Raw genomic sequence first — 17,264 nt, 5'->3', positions numbered from 1 at the left:
AGGATCTAGGCCCTAAATGCATACTATTGTACCTCATGGGTTACTGTGTGATTTTACTTTAAAGGAAGTAGGTCATCGTATATACTACTGGGTTCCTCATCTATAAGAAATTTATAGGATTTTATATGCAAAATAAGAAAAAGGCAAGCTTTGCTTCAACGGAGATCATGATTTATGTTGTCTTGTTCTCATCTTTTTAATGTTTTTATATGTTCTCTTGTAAATCTGTGCTGTTAAATTATTTTACGACTAACAAATAAGTACACATGTTTTAGTGTATTGAGCTGAATGTACACAGAGATGTGGTTTAACGCCGCTATTTTAATTTTTAAGCTTTAAGCGCTGTTATGATTACCCTTCACTTTCTGTAAGCTTGCTTTGTACACCCTGATATACACTACATGTATACTCTTATTATGCAGGGGCCTGAAGATGGCGTAATGAAATACTGAATTTGGTAGCCTGCAAAATAAAATAAAGTAACATATTAAGTTACATGGCTGTTGGTGAATGTCATTGATACTGACAATTACTGAACCAGTCGATGTCCTCTGTTCATGATAGATCAACAGAGATCGTGAGAATCTGGTTGTGGTCTCAACACACTGTGCCGTACATGACGTGTTGCTGGCGAGACGTCAAGCATGAGCGAAACCATTGCACTCCACTTGGCGACAGACTTAGGCTCCTAAGTTTGTCGAGTCAAATATCGGAGTCCATAGTGTCAAAGACTTTGTTAAAATCTAAGACGCACATGATAGTTGCCTCTTGTGTGTCCATGGCAAGTTTCAAGTCATTTTTTTACCTTTAATAAGGCACATTTTGTGCTGCGATGTTTACAGAAACGTGATTAGTATTCGTCCAGCAGGTTGTAGACAGCTAGGAGTTTGTTAGCTGGTCATGGTCTATATATTTTAAGGCCTTGGAGGGTGCCAAGAATGCAAATGGGGAGGGGGGTAGTAAGAGGGTGGTGTTTCAGCTTTATTTTTAGGTTGTGGCTTAACTGATCCCTATTTCCATGCCTGAGGGAAAACACTTGTGATGAAGGAGTGGTTGAATATATAGTCAGTAATAAGCTTCAACAATTGGACTATGATGCAGTTGCATCCAGTAGATGGTGATATGATACACATGATGGCTTTCTTTTTTTAGGTATTGGAAGTAAGGTACTGTAGACTAAATTTTTCGTGGCTGCAATCTGTTAACCCTTTGAAATAATCAATGAGTCTCTGTTTGGTTTGTGGTTCAGTTGGGGTTGTAGGTATTGTCAAGTACTCTCGCCGGAGGTTCGAGTCCTCCCTCGGGCATGGGCGTGTGTGTTCTCAGCCTGAATTAGTTTAAGTAGTGTGTAAATCTAGGGACCAATGACCTCAGCAGTTGGTCCCTCAGGAATTCAAATGCATTGAGTCATTAATGTGAAGTATCGGTTCAGTTCTTCAGCTGCGACAGTGGATCAAGTTTCCTTCTTACTTTTCCGGTCTTTAGGTGAGCATATTTGTTGTATAATCGTGTGATTTTGTTAGTAAACCAATGAAGTTTTTCGTTTACGGCTGAGAAAAGACGTCCATTGAACTAATTCTTGCGCCTCGGAAGTTCATATAAATTAAAGCGTTTGAATTCTCGGTACGTAATCAGTTGCGATTTATTTCTAGGACATTCTAACAAGTATGTCATGAAAATTATTTCATGGACGGACATGCCAGATGCAGGTATCTGAGAGTTACGAATTACTCTGTTTCGGGATTTCGTTGCAAATGTATCTATGAGTGTGTGACTATTGTTCGATGATGGGTAGGGGCAAGCTGAAGTAGCGAAACGTTTGAAGAAGAAAAAATTCACTTAAATTTCCCGCTGGAAGGGCTATTGTACAGAAAGTTTGTTGGTGTCACCAGCTATAGCTACAATGTCCGGCATCATAAAGTCACACTGAAGACAGGTAGTATCAGACGTCCCCCAGGCTTCAGTGTTGGTCTTATTTTCTCTGTGTCTAAACGATGCGTCATCAGTTCTGGCCTACTGCAGATACCATATGTATGCTGATGACCTCCAATTGTATCGCAACGCAAAACCAATAAACCTGAAGAAATCTCTCGAGAATATCAGTACCGACCTGTGTGCACCATCAAAACGGGCTAAGGCTCAACCGATCTAAAACCCAAGCGGTAGTGGTTGGTCATTCTAGGCTCATTAGCCTGAAATACCGGCAATCCTTACCATCTTTGACCATAAATGGAACAAATATCGACTTCTATCTCTTAGCAAAGAGTCTAGAAATAATAATGTCATAATTGGATTGAGCACGTAACTACACTGTGAGAGAAGGCAACAGCGTCACTCATGTCCTACAAACGTAAGAAAAGCTATTCTCTATTGTCCTGAAAAAGAAATTTGTAATCACACTTTTACTTCCAGTTATTGATTGTAGCCACGTTATTATGCAAGGCCTTTCGCAGGCGAACTCACGGCGCCTGGAACTAGTTATGAATCCCTGTGTTCGTTACATCTTTGATGTTCCCCTCGTTGATATTTCATCATCATACGCCCGGCTAACCTACATGCGTGCAGACAAGCTCATAGATCTCCATACCACAATGTTCACTGTCCCTCATATCTCTCCTCGACCTTACGGCTTTTGTCTGAACAACATGGCACAAATAGACATTCTCATCTGAGCAAAACCCTTTGTCCCACTCCAAAGTTTAGCAACTTTCTCGAAGTCCTTCGCAGCATCATGGTCCCGACTCTGGAATAAACTTCCGTATTATATTATAGAACTCAATAACCTCTCCAGCTTCAGGAAACAGTTAATGACGTATCTACTGAAGCAATAATAAGGATCATACACTGGTTATGTTTGCACATCCTTCTTTCCAACCAGATCTTCCTCTTTTCCCAGTATTCTTAGCTGGTGCAACCTCCTTAAATTTTCTTTCCCCACAATCAGAAAACATCTTGTTATACGCGTATAAATTCTTTTCATCGGCCACCATTATTATTATTGTTATTAGCACTACTAGTGGCAGATGCATTAGTGCTAGTACTGCCAGTGTTAACTTTATCACGTAATAGTATTTTTTACTCATAATGCAATTTGACTCAGATCATTTTAACGATAGTATTTGTCATAAAAATTGTTATTCTTTTGGAATTTATGATGTAAAAAAGGTACTGTATATGTGAAACTCTGGTCCGCTGTAAGGGAGGGCCTCATGGCCCTAATCAGAACAGGTTTAATAAATAAGTAAAATAATCTCGTTTAATAAAATAAGTATGTTGAGAACACGTCTCATTCAATATGGGCTGGGATTCTATGCTAAGCCTCCTGCTCCCACATGTCATCTGAATTACTCATTGCCAATTTATTGTACTCCCGAATACACACATGGTAGCTCTAAGATACAAGGTAATTTTAATTACTGCTAATTAAACTGAACCATTAATACTGAATATCTGTTCTTAAGCTCAAGACGGTAAATGAGGTTTTCAGAATGAAATAATTTCTTCGTTACAAAATTTACTTTCCATTTTACGGCGGTAACTTAACAACATAGACAACTCGACATATTGAGTGACAGAAGTGTCCTGTCCATATAGCCATTCCCCGCTGGTACGACGGTTTATGTCACATTGTCCAAGCGTAGAAAATATGGTCTTTGTACAGGACTGCAGCAAACAAGGTATGCAGGTACACTGATCAGCCGGAGCGTTACTACCACCTACCCTAATAGCTGGCTTATTCACCTTTGGCACGGATAATAAAGGCGACGCGTCGTGGTGTGGAAATAAAGAGGCCTTGGTAGATCGCTGGAGGGAATTGGCACCAAATCTGCACACACAGGCCACATAATTCCCGTTAATTCGGTCAGGAGGGGGGGGGGGGGGGGGGGGCGTGACTCCACGTTCAGTCACGTCCCCGATGTGTTTAATCGAGTTCAGATCTGGCGAATTGGGGAGCCAGCGCTTCAGCTGGAAGTCGCTACTGTGTTCCTAGAACCAGAGCATCACACTCTTGTCCTTGGAACATGGCGCATTATCTTGTTGAAAAATGTCACTACCGTCGGGAAGCATGATCGTCATGAAGGGGTGTACGTGGTCTACAACCAGTGTTCGACACTTCTTGGCTGCCATGACGCCTTGTACGAGCTCCAGTAGACCCATGGGTGCCCATGTGAATGATCCCCTGAGCGTAATGGAGCTGCCGTCAGCTTGTCTCCGCTCTGCAGTACAGGTGTCATGGAGCCGTTCCCTTGGAAGACGACTGGTTCGGGCCCTCCCATCGGCATGATGAAGAAGGCACCAGACTTATCAGAACATGCAACACTCTGCCACTCTGCCAACGCCAAGTTCCGGCCGTCAGGTGGCCATTTCCTTTGCAGTTGCCGATGTCGTGGTCTTAGCTTTGGCACATGCATGGGTTGTCGACTTTGGAGGCTCACCGTAAGAGTGTTGGGTGCACGATGTGTTTAGACTCATTTTTCCCAGCATTAAAGTCTGATGTTAGTTCCACCATAGTTCGCCTCCTGTCCTGTTTTATCAGTCCACCCAGCCAATGACGCCCAACATCCTTAATGAGGGAAGGCCACCCAACCCCACGACGTCTGGACGTGATTTCACCTTGATTTCCCCACTTGTTGAAGACACTCATCACAGCACTCCTCGACTCCTCGAACACCCTACAAGTGCAGTTTACAAAATGGTTGTGCGGAGTCTACAGACCATCACTCTCTTCCCTCGCTGAAACTGAGATCTCACGTCTTCCACATTCTACACACGGAGAACACGCTCACTTATAGTAGATGACCGTGTGTGCATCTGACTAGCAGTTATTCCTTGCCAGGTGACGCTGCTATCCATGGCCATAATGTTCTGGCTGATCAGTGTACATGTGTTTCTAAGTCACCTTTGCTGAAGTCGCATCGCAGTAAATATTACGTAACTTATGTCATTTTGCGACAGGCGGCTAAAGTCTGAATTATTATAAAAATATTTTTAGTTGCCACGCGGACTTAAAGAGTGGAAAAAATCCTTTCTGCATATACTGGCAGTTTCTACAGGTAGATGGAATTTTTATATATAGCCAAAAATGTTTTCCTAAATGTGAATATGCCTGGCGCACTACGATTTTACATTTCACGTGTACCTCACAATTAAGAGCAATCAATATTTTAGTCAGAGAATCCTCGTTTTCTCATATCTTATTAATACTCTCACTACAAGTACTGTCAAAATAAATGAATCTGCGTTTATTTGGATTTAGCGCTAGTAATTTTTCAGAACATAAGAACAGAAACGGACAACTAACCTCACGCTACAACAACCACTGATTTAACGATGTGCAGTACTTAAAGATATTGCCTCGCAGGAAATAAGCTAGTCTGAATAAAATTTACGTAATGCATGCCACGATAAATTGCTGTTCCTGCTCTGTTATTGATACAGCGAAGAAAAACAAACTTGAAAACAATACAAGAAGTGGCGCAAAAATTGTAGGTGAGTTTCACCCTCAACGTATAGCGAAAGTCTAGAAGAATAAATGTTATCATATTCTAGGAAGCACTGAATTCATGTGAGCCTCAAATGAAAATGGTTCACTGCCTATTTTAAATGCTTTCCTTACGATAATATATTAGAACGAGCTTGCCATACTAAGAGTGTATTACAGCTTGAGAACATGTGGCAGGTAGCGTAAATGTGAATTCTGGATGGTATTGCAAGTATCAGTATGTCATTGAAACTCAAAAAAATTTTTAAGTCTTTGTAATATACGTATCTGCGGCTGTAGATGTGAACATCCTCTATATAGTGAAAACTTACAATAATACACTGACGGAAAAAATAAGAACACCGAAAAGTTATTAGTATAGAGTAATTAAGTTTCGAGAATACATTCGTCAGGATAAAACATGCATGATAATAGGCTGACGTAAGCGCGAGATAAGCTATTGCAAATATTTTATGTTGGTACATTAATAACTGGTGTAATGTAGAATGCAAGCAGGCAAACGTGCTTGCATTGTGTTGTACAGGTGGCGGATATCAGTCTCTGGAATGGAGTTCCATGCCTTTTGCAATTAGTTGGTCAATATAGGGATGACTAATGCTGTTTGTGGGTGACGCTGGATTTGTTGTCAGATGAGGCCCTATATACCCTCGATAGGAGACAAATCTGGTGATCGAGCAGGTGAAGGCACCAAATCGACACTCCGTAGAGCATGTTGAGTTACAGCAGCGATATGTGGACGAGCCTTAATTTGTTGGAAAACATCCCCTGGAATGCTGAATGGCAGCACAACAGGTGGAATCACCAGACTGACGCACAGTTTTGCAGTCAGTGTATATGGGATAACCACGAAAGTGTTCCTGCTGTCATACGAAATCGCAGCCCAGACGATATCTCCAGGTAAAGGTCCAGTGTATCTAGCATGCAGAAAGGTTGCTTGCAGGCCCTCGACTGGGCTCCTTGTAAGCAACACCCGAACTCTCTGGCACCGTGTCAGAACCAGCTTTCATCAGAAAATACAACCGAACTACACCCGTCCCCCCCCCCTTACCACCCAATGAGTTCTTACTTGACACTGAAGTCGCAAATGGCGGTGGTTTGGAGTCAGTGGAATGCACACTGCGGGATTTCTGGCTCGGAACTGTCCTTGAAGTAACCGATTTGGAACAGCTCGTTGAGTCATTGCAGTACCAACTGCTGCTGCAGATGAAATACGATGCACCTGAACCATATAGGTACTGAACGCAAAGGTCGTCCCTCTCGGTAGTACCACGTGGCCTTCCGGAAGCCTGCCTAGTTACGACCATAAATTCTTGTGACCACCGCTGCAAGCAACTAAGTACAGAGGCTACATGTCTTTCCGTAATACAGCAGAGGGAACATCCAGCTTCTCGTAGCCTATTAGACGACATCGTTCAAATTTAGAGAGGTATCGGTATGGCGTCTTTGTCGCCTTAAAGGCTAACATCAGTTCACTACGTCCAGTCTGAAAGGTAAATAACGCACACGACTGTTAGAGCGTGTATTTAAAGCAAAGCTGTTTGGATCCTCATAACGGCGCTACTAGTAGCACTCTTATGGGAGTAACGCGAAATTTGAACAGACATCATCTGTCAGATGTAGAAACACGACTATCAACTGTCGTTTATGTCGCACAACTCCTTCTTTGTGTTGTGATTTTTTTCCATCAATGTACGTCCAACATTCAACTAGATGAGATTCTGTCCAGTTAGATGCTTACGCCATTTCCTTGTGTGCGTAATGCATTGATAAAACAGTAAATAAACTACTGGCCATTAAAATACTCGTTCTAGACTCTGTTATGAGAAGATTCACAGCAGCCAGGAGACGAAGAATCCAGTGGGGGATCCACGAACGTCTGGAGGATTTGGATTTTGCAGACGACATAGTTTTACTAGCTCCAAGGCTGACTGATATGCAAGCTAAATTAAACTTGTTGAAAGAAGAAGCGGAGACTGCTGGCCTCAAGATAAATATAGGCAAAACAAAGGAAATGAGAGTAAATTCAGGGAACATGGAGGTGCCATTGTTAATAGGTAAGCAGCGGGTGGAGACTGTCAACTCATTCCTGTATCTGGGTAGTATAGTGGCGGAAGATGGTGGAGCTGGAGATGATGTGAAAAACCGCATTAAAAAGGCAAATGCTGCCTTCATAAAATTGTATCCAATATGGGAAAATAGAAATATCACGTACAAAACAAAAATCCGTATTTTTAATGCAAATGTGAAGGCTGTCCTTCTGTACGCCAGTGAAAGCTGGAAAATGGATAAAAAGATAACATCCCAGTTACAAAGCTTCATAAAAGGATGTCTTCGACGCATCATAAATATCTGGTGGCCAGAAAAAATACGTAATGAGGAGCTCTGGCGAATAACAAACCAGATACCTATAGAAGACCAGATATGAAAGAGAAAGTGGGGATGGTTGGGGCACACCTTAAGAAAACCAGAGGGAGCCATTGAGAAAAAAGCATTGGAATGGAATCCCCAGGGAACAAGGAAGAGAGGAAGACAGGAAGAGAGGAAGACCAAGGGGCAAATGGAAGAGGACAGTGGAAGGGGAAGCAAAAAGATTTGGCAAGACCTGGGCAGAATTGAGGCAAATGGCCAAAGACAGAGCCGGATGGCGAGTTCTTCTGGATGCCCTGTGCCCCCATAGGGGCCAAAGGAATTAAGTCAGTCAAGTAAGCCATTAAAATAGCTACACCAAGAAGAAATGCAGATGACAAACGGGTATTCATTGGACAAATATATTATACTGGAACTGACATTTGATTACATTTTCACGCAATTTGGGTGCATAGATCATGAGAAATCAGAACCCAGAACAACCGAAACTGGCTGTAATAACGGCCGTGATACGCCAGGGCATTGAATCAAACAGAGATTGGAGGGCGTGTATAGGTACAGCTACCCGTGCAGCTTCAACACGATACCACAGTTCATCAAGGGTAGTGCCTGGCGTGTTGTGACGAGCCAGTTGCTCGGCCACCATTCACCAGACGTTTTCAATTGGTCAGACGTCTGGAGAATGTGCTGGTCACGGTAGCAGTCGAACATTTTCTGTATCCAGAAAGGCCCGTACAGGAACTACTACATGCGGTCGTGCATTATCCTGCTGAAATGTAGGGGGTCGCAGGGATCGAATGAAGGGTAGAGCCACGGGTCGTAACACATTTGAAATGTACCGTCCACTGTTCAAAGTGCCGTCAACGCGAACAAGAGGTGACTGAGACGTGTAACCAATGGCAGCCCATACCATTACGCCGGTTGATACGCCAGTATGGCGATGACGAATACACGCTTCCAATGTGTGTTCACCACGATGTCGCTAAACACGAATGCGACCAGCATGATGCTGTAAACACAACCTGAATTCATCCGAAAAAATGACGTTTTGCCATTCGTGCATCCAAGTTCGTCGTTGAGTACACCATCGCAGGCGCTCCTGTGTGTGATGCAGCGTCAAGGGTAATCGCAGCCGTTGTCTCCGAGCTGATAGTCCATGCTGCTGCAAACGTCGTCAAACTGTTCGCGCAGATGGTTGTTGTCTTGCAAACGTCCCCATCTGTTGACTCAGGGATCGAGACGTGGCTGCACGATCCGTTACAGCCATGCGGATAAGATGCGTGTCATCTCGACTGCTAGTGATACGAGGTCGTTGGGATCCAGCACGGCGTTCCGTATTACCCTCCCGAACCCACAGATTCCATATTCTGGTAACAGTCATTGAATCTCGACCAACGCGAGCAGCAATGTCGTGATACGATAAACTGCAATCGCGATAGGTTACAATACGACCTTTATCAAAGTCGGAAACGTGATAGTACGCATTCCTCCTCATTTCACGAGACATCACAACAACGTTTCACCATGCAACGCCGGTCAACTGCTGTTTGTGTATGAGAAATCGGTTGTAAACTTTCCTCATGTCAGCACGATGCAGGTGTCGCCACGGGCGCCATCCTTGTGTGAATGCTCTGAAAAGCTTATCATTTGCATATCACAGCATCTTCTTCCTGTCGGTTAAATTTCCCGTCTGTAACACGTCATCTTCGTGGTGTAATAATTTTAATGGCCGGTAGTGTAATATTCTGGGATTCTTGATGGATGTCTTGCACATGGCAGTTTAAACATAACATTTCTGTGTTCTGTTTGTTGCAGGCTGTCAAGATGCAAGTTATATTCACAAACGATCAAAAGAAGAAGGAGGGATCTTGATGCAGGGACAACTAAGCGAGGAGCACTTTCACATACTGTCTGTTATAGTGTTGAAGGCCTCCCTGATAAGCCAGGATTACTTTCGTATATCGTGTGTTATAGAGTTGGAGGCTTCTCTGATAGCCAAAGTATCATCGAAGAAGAAACTGTTCAAGGCATCAGCAAAACCAATAAACCATACATTTTCGTGTTATTTACAAGTGGAGTATGTGCAACGCGTTCTACGCCCAGAACATTAGTATTCGACATTTCTCGAGTGGATATTTCTCAGACTGAGTACGAGTTGACTACTATACAGAAATTTTGATGTAATGATTGCTGTGAGTTACGTGAAATATCAGTACCAAAATATAGCAATGTTGATTTCTATGGTGGTAATGATAAGAAATTATACATCACACTGAAAAATATCTCATACAGTGTATGATTGGACGGCTAGTTTTCTCATTACATTGACGGTATATTCTAAACGTACCGTATTTCATATTTGCGCGACATCATTGCTTGGTATTTCTTCAACAGCTGTATTTCCATTTACTGAAGTAATCAGCAACCCCCTGTACAAAAGAAATTTTATTTCTCTTACCGTTTTCGGGCACTTACTGTCATTTTTTAGAAGGTTATAATTATCGCATGCATGGAGAGCTGCATCAAACCAGCCTCAGGACTGAAGACCACAACAACAACAACCATTATCGCATTACTTCCTGTGTGCAACAGATTACTGATTTTTTCAATAAACGAGTATTATCATTTATTAAATGTAATCGAATTTAAATTGTGTTTTATCACACAGGACACTAAAGTACTTCTTAATAGTCTCTTGACACATTTCAACAATACCACACACGATCAAATTGCATATACCATGATGTCTGAAAATTGTTCTGCAGAAATTTTTCCCAACTTTTGATATAAAATAATGCGTAACGATTCAGAATTAAAATGAACACTTTTCCCCTGCAGAATTATTTCATTACACGACTATTTGAAGAACGTTTCAGGTGATATATCAAAAACATTACACAGATTGGCGTGTGGTCAGTACATTAAAGAAACGGGTTTTTGTCTTACGCGGAGACATGGCCCTTTAATTTGAAGATGTTTTGCTCAGATGTCCATGCAGCAGCAAATCCGAAACGATTCGAGCTCGGGTGTCTAGAATGAGCCATAGGGAAAGTCAAAGACAGCCCATCAGGTGTAAGAAATTTGCCTTTATGTCACAGAATGAGAGTGTTTTACAAATAACTGGTAGACTCTGAAAGGCTAACCTCGTTACTGCAGAACGACATACGGCTTCGTTCTTCCTCTAGACTGAAATCTAGTCCTCAAAACAATCAAATGGACGCCGTATCAAGGGTAATATCAACACTTATATCTTCTTACATGTCTACATTTACATTCTGCGAATCTGTACACAGTTCACAATTAAATGCAGTTTTTGTTGTACCATATACTAGGATTCCTTACAGATAGATTCACGAACGGAGTCTATTGAGAATGAAAAGCTATACAGCTGTGCTTGCGTGTTATCCACCTTAATTTTACAGTTTTATGCTGTTCAGGATTGCGACATGTGGCGATATAAAATGTTTATAGACTCATTCCTGAAAACTGATTCTTGGAATTTTTTGTAACCAGGTTGACGTGTGTTCTGAGAGTCTCCTGCCATGTTAGTAATTCTACCATTTCGTTGACGTTCCCCCGCCAATCTGTGACCACGCGGCTCCTGTTCTGTCAGCCTGATTAAATATCCCACACGCCTAAGCAGAATTGCAATGAGGGCCCTACAAGTATTTCTTAAGTAGTCTCTCTCTCTCTCTCTCTCTCGCACAGCCTGTGGCTATCCATAAATCAATACATGGAAGTTTTAGCTGTATCTAAACCTGACTTCGCTTGTTTTTCCCACATCATTACCCTCACTGACTCTTACTCTCGGTCATTTGTTTTACATGTGTTAATCAATTTGTGGTTTATTATTACTGTATTCAGTTTCACACATAGACAACGTTCCCTACAGTGTATGGCAATCCTACACAATTGGATTAATGGCAAAAATCTACAAAATTCGTAACGTATAACTCTTGGGAATTAGCACTATTTTGCAGATTAAAAACAATCAACTGAGTGATGGTTGTATAAAAAGTCAGTCTTTACCTATCGTGTGGATGGCTGCAATAGTTCAGGGGCTGATATAAACAATCCATACTTCGTAATATGGTGATCTGTGTTTTCCAAATATTAAACATTGAAAAACATTATTCATTTTTAACCTCTGCGATTTATTGTGCTAATTCCACTCAGTCATTTGTAAAAACAATCATTTCTTCATATAGAAAACAGTCGCAAAAATGAATCTTCATTCACAAAACAATTTTTAGGGTATCGGAGCTTCGAACAGTCAGAGTTAAATATGTCTTACCCCTTCAACCAGGGAAAGTCGGTTTCACGTAGGGCAGGTAACTAACTCAAAATTTTCATATTTAGGTCTAAATAAACACTATCGTATTCACGCAATTTTTTTCTTTCATAAAAACCATTCAAAAGCCAACATCGCAAAATATTTTTTCTTTTATTTAAGACGATCGGTTTCAGTCGTTGCTGTAATCTTCAGGTCCTTAACATCTTTTTACTGTAAAACATGTGCATTTTTCGTTGAACCTCACTCACGACGAAAAGATGTTAAATGCCTGAAGATGACAGCAATGACTGTTGAAACCGTTCGGTTTAAATAAAAGATGATATATGTGATCTTGGGTTTTTAATGGTTTTAATAGTTAAGACAGATCGCCCTTCAGTGCTCAGGAAATGGGAAAATTCAATCAATTGTTTCAATCAATTATTCTTACTTTACAGAATGCATGAGTTTATTTAATTTTAATTAAAATCGGCGTAAATGGTGGTCAGAATGACTGGCTTTCAGGAGTGAACATATTATTGCGTAAAAAGATTTGCAAATATTCTCATAATTTTTCAAAAGGACAAATTAAGTATAATAACGGCTAATTGCAATGATAACCGAAACCCCTCTGAAAAAATAACGAACCGAGAAAATACGACCAAAAATGCTACTGGACAATCCATTGAGAGACCGGCAAGAAAGAATATCAGCCGTGGATTTTTAAAAGCTGCACACACAGATACTCGTACACAACATATAACATATTAGTCACAAACACACAGTTTAACTTTGGTCTAGGATAACTGCCCCAAAAATAAGGCAATTGCAATTGTACGGATCTGGCTTAGGTTTGTGAGAGGTTTCCCTTGTTTGACAGGTAATTGCCGGGACTGGAAAGCCCCTCCCATGTTTTCCTAATTGCAACCTTATGCACCACCACCAGCTAACCTGATAGCTGGCTGAAAAACATCGCGACTAAATAATGGGGAGGAACTAGAATAGTCCGCTCTACTTCTGGAAGCGACGAATGGAAAGTGCAAAAGAAAGAACAAGATAGTTTCGTAAAGTGTACTTCTTCACTATTTTCTATGTTAAAAGCTGGTTCCATGGAACACACCGAAATCTTTTTTCCGTTGGTGTCGATTCTGCATCTAGGATAATATGACGGGTTATGTTTCCCGTGATACATTGTATGAAGTATTCATTCGACTTATTTGACGTTGACCTCCGTATTTTTCTATATTCTGCTAATCTTTTCATCTGTACAAAACTTATATACCCTACATACCTTCTACTGTGCAATATATTTTCTAGTCACAGCCTGCCCGCTCTGTACGTATTGCTCGAGTACTGAGCACTGTAAATAGGTAATGTAGCAACACGACTTACTGAATAAAGCTTCATGGTATAATAGAACCTACTATAAAAGAATCACTGATCAGTTATAACAATATGACAACTCAACAACTGAATACCGCACTGTCTTCCAGAAACCAGGTTCACACACTGCCCCTGACTTGCAAGTACTGCAGACACTATTACTGATACGTCGGCCTAGAGCTTGCGTGTAGATATATATTGAACTACTTGGAATGCGTCAGTGCGACGCATCATCGCCTTCTAGAAAAATTACTTGCCACAGGCCTGTGTCCTGAAAGAACAGTTGGATCAAGGTATAAATGTTAGTAATAAATGGTAGATTTATTTTGAAGACCATTCTTTCTGGTCTTCATTTATTCCTATCTTCCTAGGTGTCCATTTCTAAATAGCAACTGAGTAGTATGGCTATACCGGCGTATTTTTCGGGAATATATGTGAACCTTTCAAAAGAATGAGGAACTGTCAGTGCTATTCTGCGCTATAGATGTATGAGAAATACGTGTACGAAATGCAGAATCTAATCACAGTGGTGGGAAATCTACGAATATAAGATTGTGAAATTGGTGCCACGTTCAAATTTTGCGTAAATTGGCGCCGTGTTAAAAATATCGAAACAGCCTGTATTATTCCTGAGAAACATAACGATATTGGCAATATTGATGTAACTTAAAATATTTCCATAATTTTTTATTTATCAAAAACATGTAACTACGGAAAAAATTTATAGAGCAAAAATTTCATCAAGCAATTACTGCTGATATAATTTACCGATTAAGTTTCACGTGTCAATGAGCATAGTTTAATCATTGTAATACACTAGGAGCCACAAATTAAATATTTCTTGATCTAAATTATCTGTATTTTTCTTCCGCAAAACACACGTTAACTAAAAAATAATATGCTTGCCAAGTGTCAATGTTTTACATCTACAGTGTCTGGTACTGTGGCATCATGAATTCCGCTATCTTAGATATATATTTCTCATACTTCTAAGTCAATAATCGAACTGCTAAAAGTTTCTAATACTTGGATACAGTATGTAGACAATATGTATTTACGTCCGTAAAGTGCACTGGACTCGCTACAGGCGTACGACTCTACTTCACCCAACACTGCCAGAAATCTATTTTGCATATTGTCTTCTTCCACCATAAAACTGAATATTCTTGGGTCAGTAGCAAACTTTTTAATATCTTGTCACTTCTTATTGAAAGGTTTTTCTACAAACTTTTTTCCTCTAATAATTTTTCTAGTACTTCTTCATTTCTTCCTTAATGTTATCTTGAAACACAGCCGCTTTCTCGGGACTGCTGCTTCGTATAACACGCATCCCAGAGAGTCTGCTCGAAGAGTTTATTTTTGGAAGCCATCGTCATATATATCTTGGCAGTTGTTACTCTGTGAAGGGCTTAGCCTTACCGTGACTGTATCTAATGACAAGAAATGGGGCTATAATTTCGTAATCACGAAGTAAGTATTTTAGGAACAATAGTAAAGCAAATGGGTTTTGAACATAGGTTCTCCTAATGCGAAAGTAAACTTATATATGCGGTCGCCATGTGGTATCAAGTTTTATCGCAAAGCGGAAATAAACCTCACCTAAGAAAACTAACCTCACTTGATACTCCAATAATCTCTTATAGCACAGTTACTCTCAATATTATACAGTAACTTGCCCTTAGCAAACAATACAACAGCTAACCCTTATACAGAACATAGAATGACCAATAAATGAAGCAGTACACATGTCTCACAATAAGACTTCCTATTTTCAAAAACTACTATGCAGTATAATGAAAAAATGCACAAGAGCATATAAACCTCGTAACAAAGTGTGACTGGCAGTAGCGTGAACTACTATTATTTTAATTAAGTATCACAAAAGATATCATGGTTTGAAACAGTACTGATTGCTATGGGCTTCAGAAATTTGCACTTTAAGTTACTCGATACAGATGGACAATATTGCTATTATCTATAAGAAAAGTTTTGGTGCATAATAAATATCGTACTGGTTGCTGCACTTGCTGAGAAAGAGGCTTTATTTTCATTTATTACATAAGTTAAGTAGCTTATGAGTCTATTAAACTGGTATGCTTTGAAGAACCATCATCAGTTGTAAACAGTAACACACAAAATTAAGAAAATGGCAAATATTTTTAGTAACAATTTTAAGTATAGTGAATAATGCAAAATTTGTTCAACAGATAATAAGGGGACCTAGCAACTAGTCTCGCATTGGACTCAAAGGCAAACTGGCTTTATAAATGACTGCACAACTTCAAAAACCATTTTAAAACAACATATATGAAGAAGCAAACGATTACAAGTTTGCAAACCTGTTCGGAGTGAAATGATACTCCTATCTTTCTATAGCTTTTTCTTACAGACAGCTATGTGCACCTCATATTTTTTGATTAATTTAATGGAAGCACCTTATTTAATGAAAATCTTTTTGTGAATATACTTTAGGAAACTATAAGATGAAAAATTACTGGAGTAAATCAATTAGTGCTGTACAGAAAAGTAAATAAACTTCATACTCCAGAAAGTTAATAAAAACAACAAAATATTTTACTGGCAAAATTGTTAGTTTATTAGAACCAGGACATTCGGAATTAGTTCACTTGGAAAGGACCTTGCCTAGGAATGTGATTGGTGATAATCACAGGTGTGCACACGTAATTTAGAAGTTCCACAAAAAGCTATTATTCAATACGTAATACTTTTGGACAAGAAGAGAATAGAAACTTTCGAAATGTGGTGCTACAGAAGAATGCTGAAGATTAGATGGGTTGATCACATAACTAATGAGGAGGTATTGAGTAGAATTAGGGAGAAGAGGAGCTTGTGGCACAACTTGACTAGAAGAAGGGATCGGTTGATAGGACATGTTCTGAGATATCCAGGGATCACCAATTTAGTATTGGAGGGCAGCGTGGAGGGTAAAAATCGTAGAGGGAGACCAAGAGATGAATACACTAAGCAGATTCAGAAGGATGTTGGTTGCAGTAGGTACTGGGAGATGAAGAGACTTGCACAGGATAGAGTAGCATGGAGAGCTGCATCAAACCAGTCTCAGGACTGAAGACCACAACAACAACAACACGTAATACCTGGTCCATTGGATGCATAAATTTAGATAACAATTCTGACAAAGGTGTAGCGCTTGTGGCAGATTACAGCTGCTATAAAATTGGCGATAAAGCAACCATGCTTCGTGATGTTAGCTACGCTCTTATATAACTTTTCTTGGCGCCGGAAATTTAATCAAACACTGCCAATAATGAAACCGTCGTCGACAGCCCACTTTACGTTCCGTTCTAGGCTCTTCTTGCCTCAAGTTATACACCCAAATCAACCGCAATAGCTGACCAAGGCTGCCGCTCACCATTCCGTATCGCAGTCACAACTTTAACAGACCACTCGCCACAAGGGAATCAAACGCCCTCCGAGTGAAGTCCACTTTTTCCAGTCCAGTCAAACTACTTCCGAAACTGCCGGGTTTTACTACGGGTTTTATATTTAGCATCCCTGCTCATGGAACAGTAAAATAATCACAGTTTTTACAAATAATTAACATAATTATTACGTATTTACACAACCAAGGACTTTGATTAAGCAGATACACTACTCTGCAATATCAGCAGGGAACGTGTACGGAATATACAAGAATCTATTGATTATTGGTGTTACACAGTATGTGCAGATTTGACCTGTGCCAGTTAATCAGGGCGCGAG

At 40.3% G+C, this 17,264-nt stretch overlaps 1 protein-coding gene across 1 annotated transcript in view; it reads left to right on the top strand.

Annotated features, from left to right (window-relative positions):
• LOC124712176 (sodium-coupled monocarboxylate transporter 1-like) overlaps positions 1-9,742 on the top strand; it is a 143,452-nt gene extending 133,710 nt beyond the window's left edge. The window contains exon 15 of the mRNA XM_047242471.1: positions 9,686-9,742. Within this exon, the coding sequence (XP_047098427.1) occupies positions 9,686-9,742 (57 nt within the window). The remainder of the gene's footprint in view (positions 1-9,685) is intronic.
• The last annotated feature ends 7,522 nt before the right edge of the window (positions 9,743-17,264 follow it).

Source organism: Schistocerca piceifrons, chromosome 8 (genome assembly GCF_021461385.2).
Source record: "Schistocerca piceifrons isolate TAMUIC-IGC-003096 chromosome 8, iqSchPice1.1, whole genome shotgun sequence".
In the NCBI taxonomy this organism is placed as follows: Eukaryota; Metazoa; Arthropoda; class Insecta; order Orthoptera; family Acrididae; genus Schistocerca; species Schistocerca piceifrons.
This window is presented reverse-complemented; position numbering and strand designations above follow the sequence as displayed.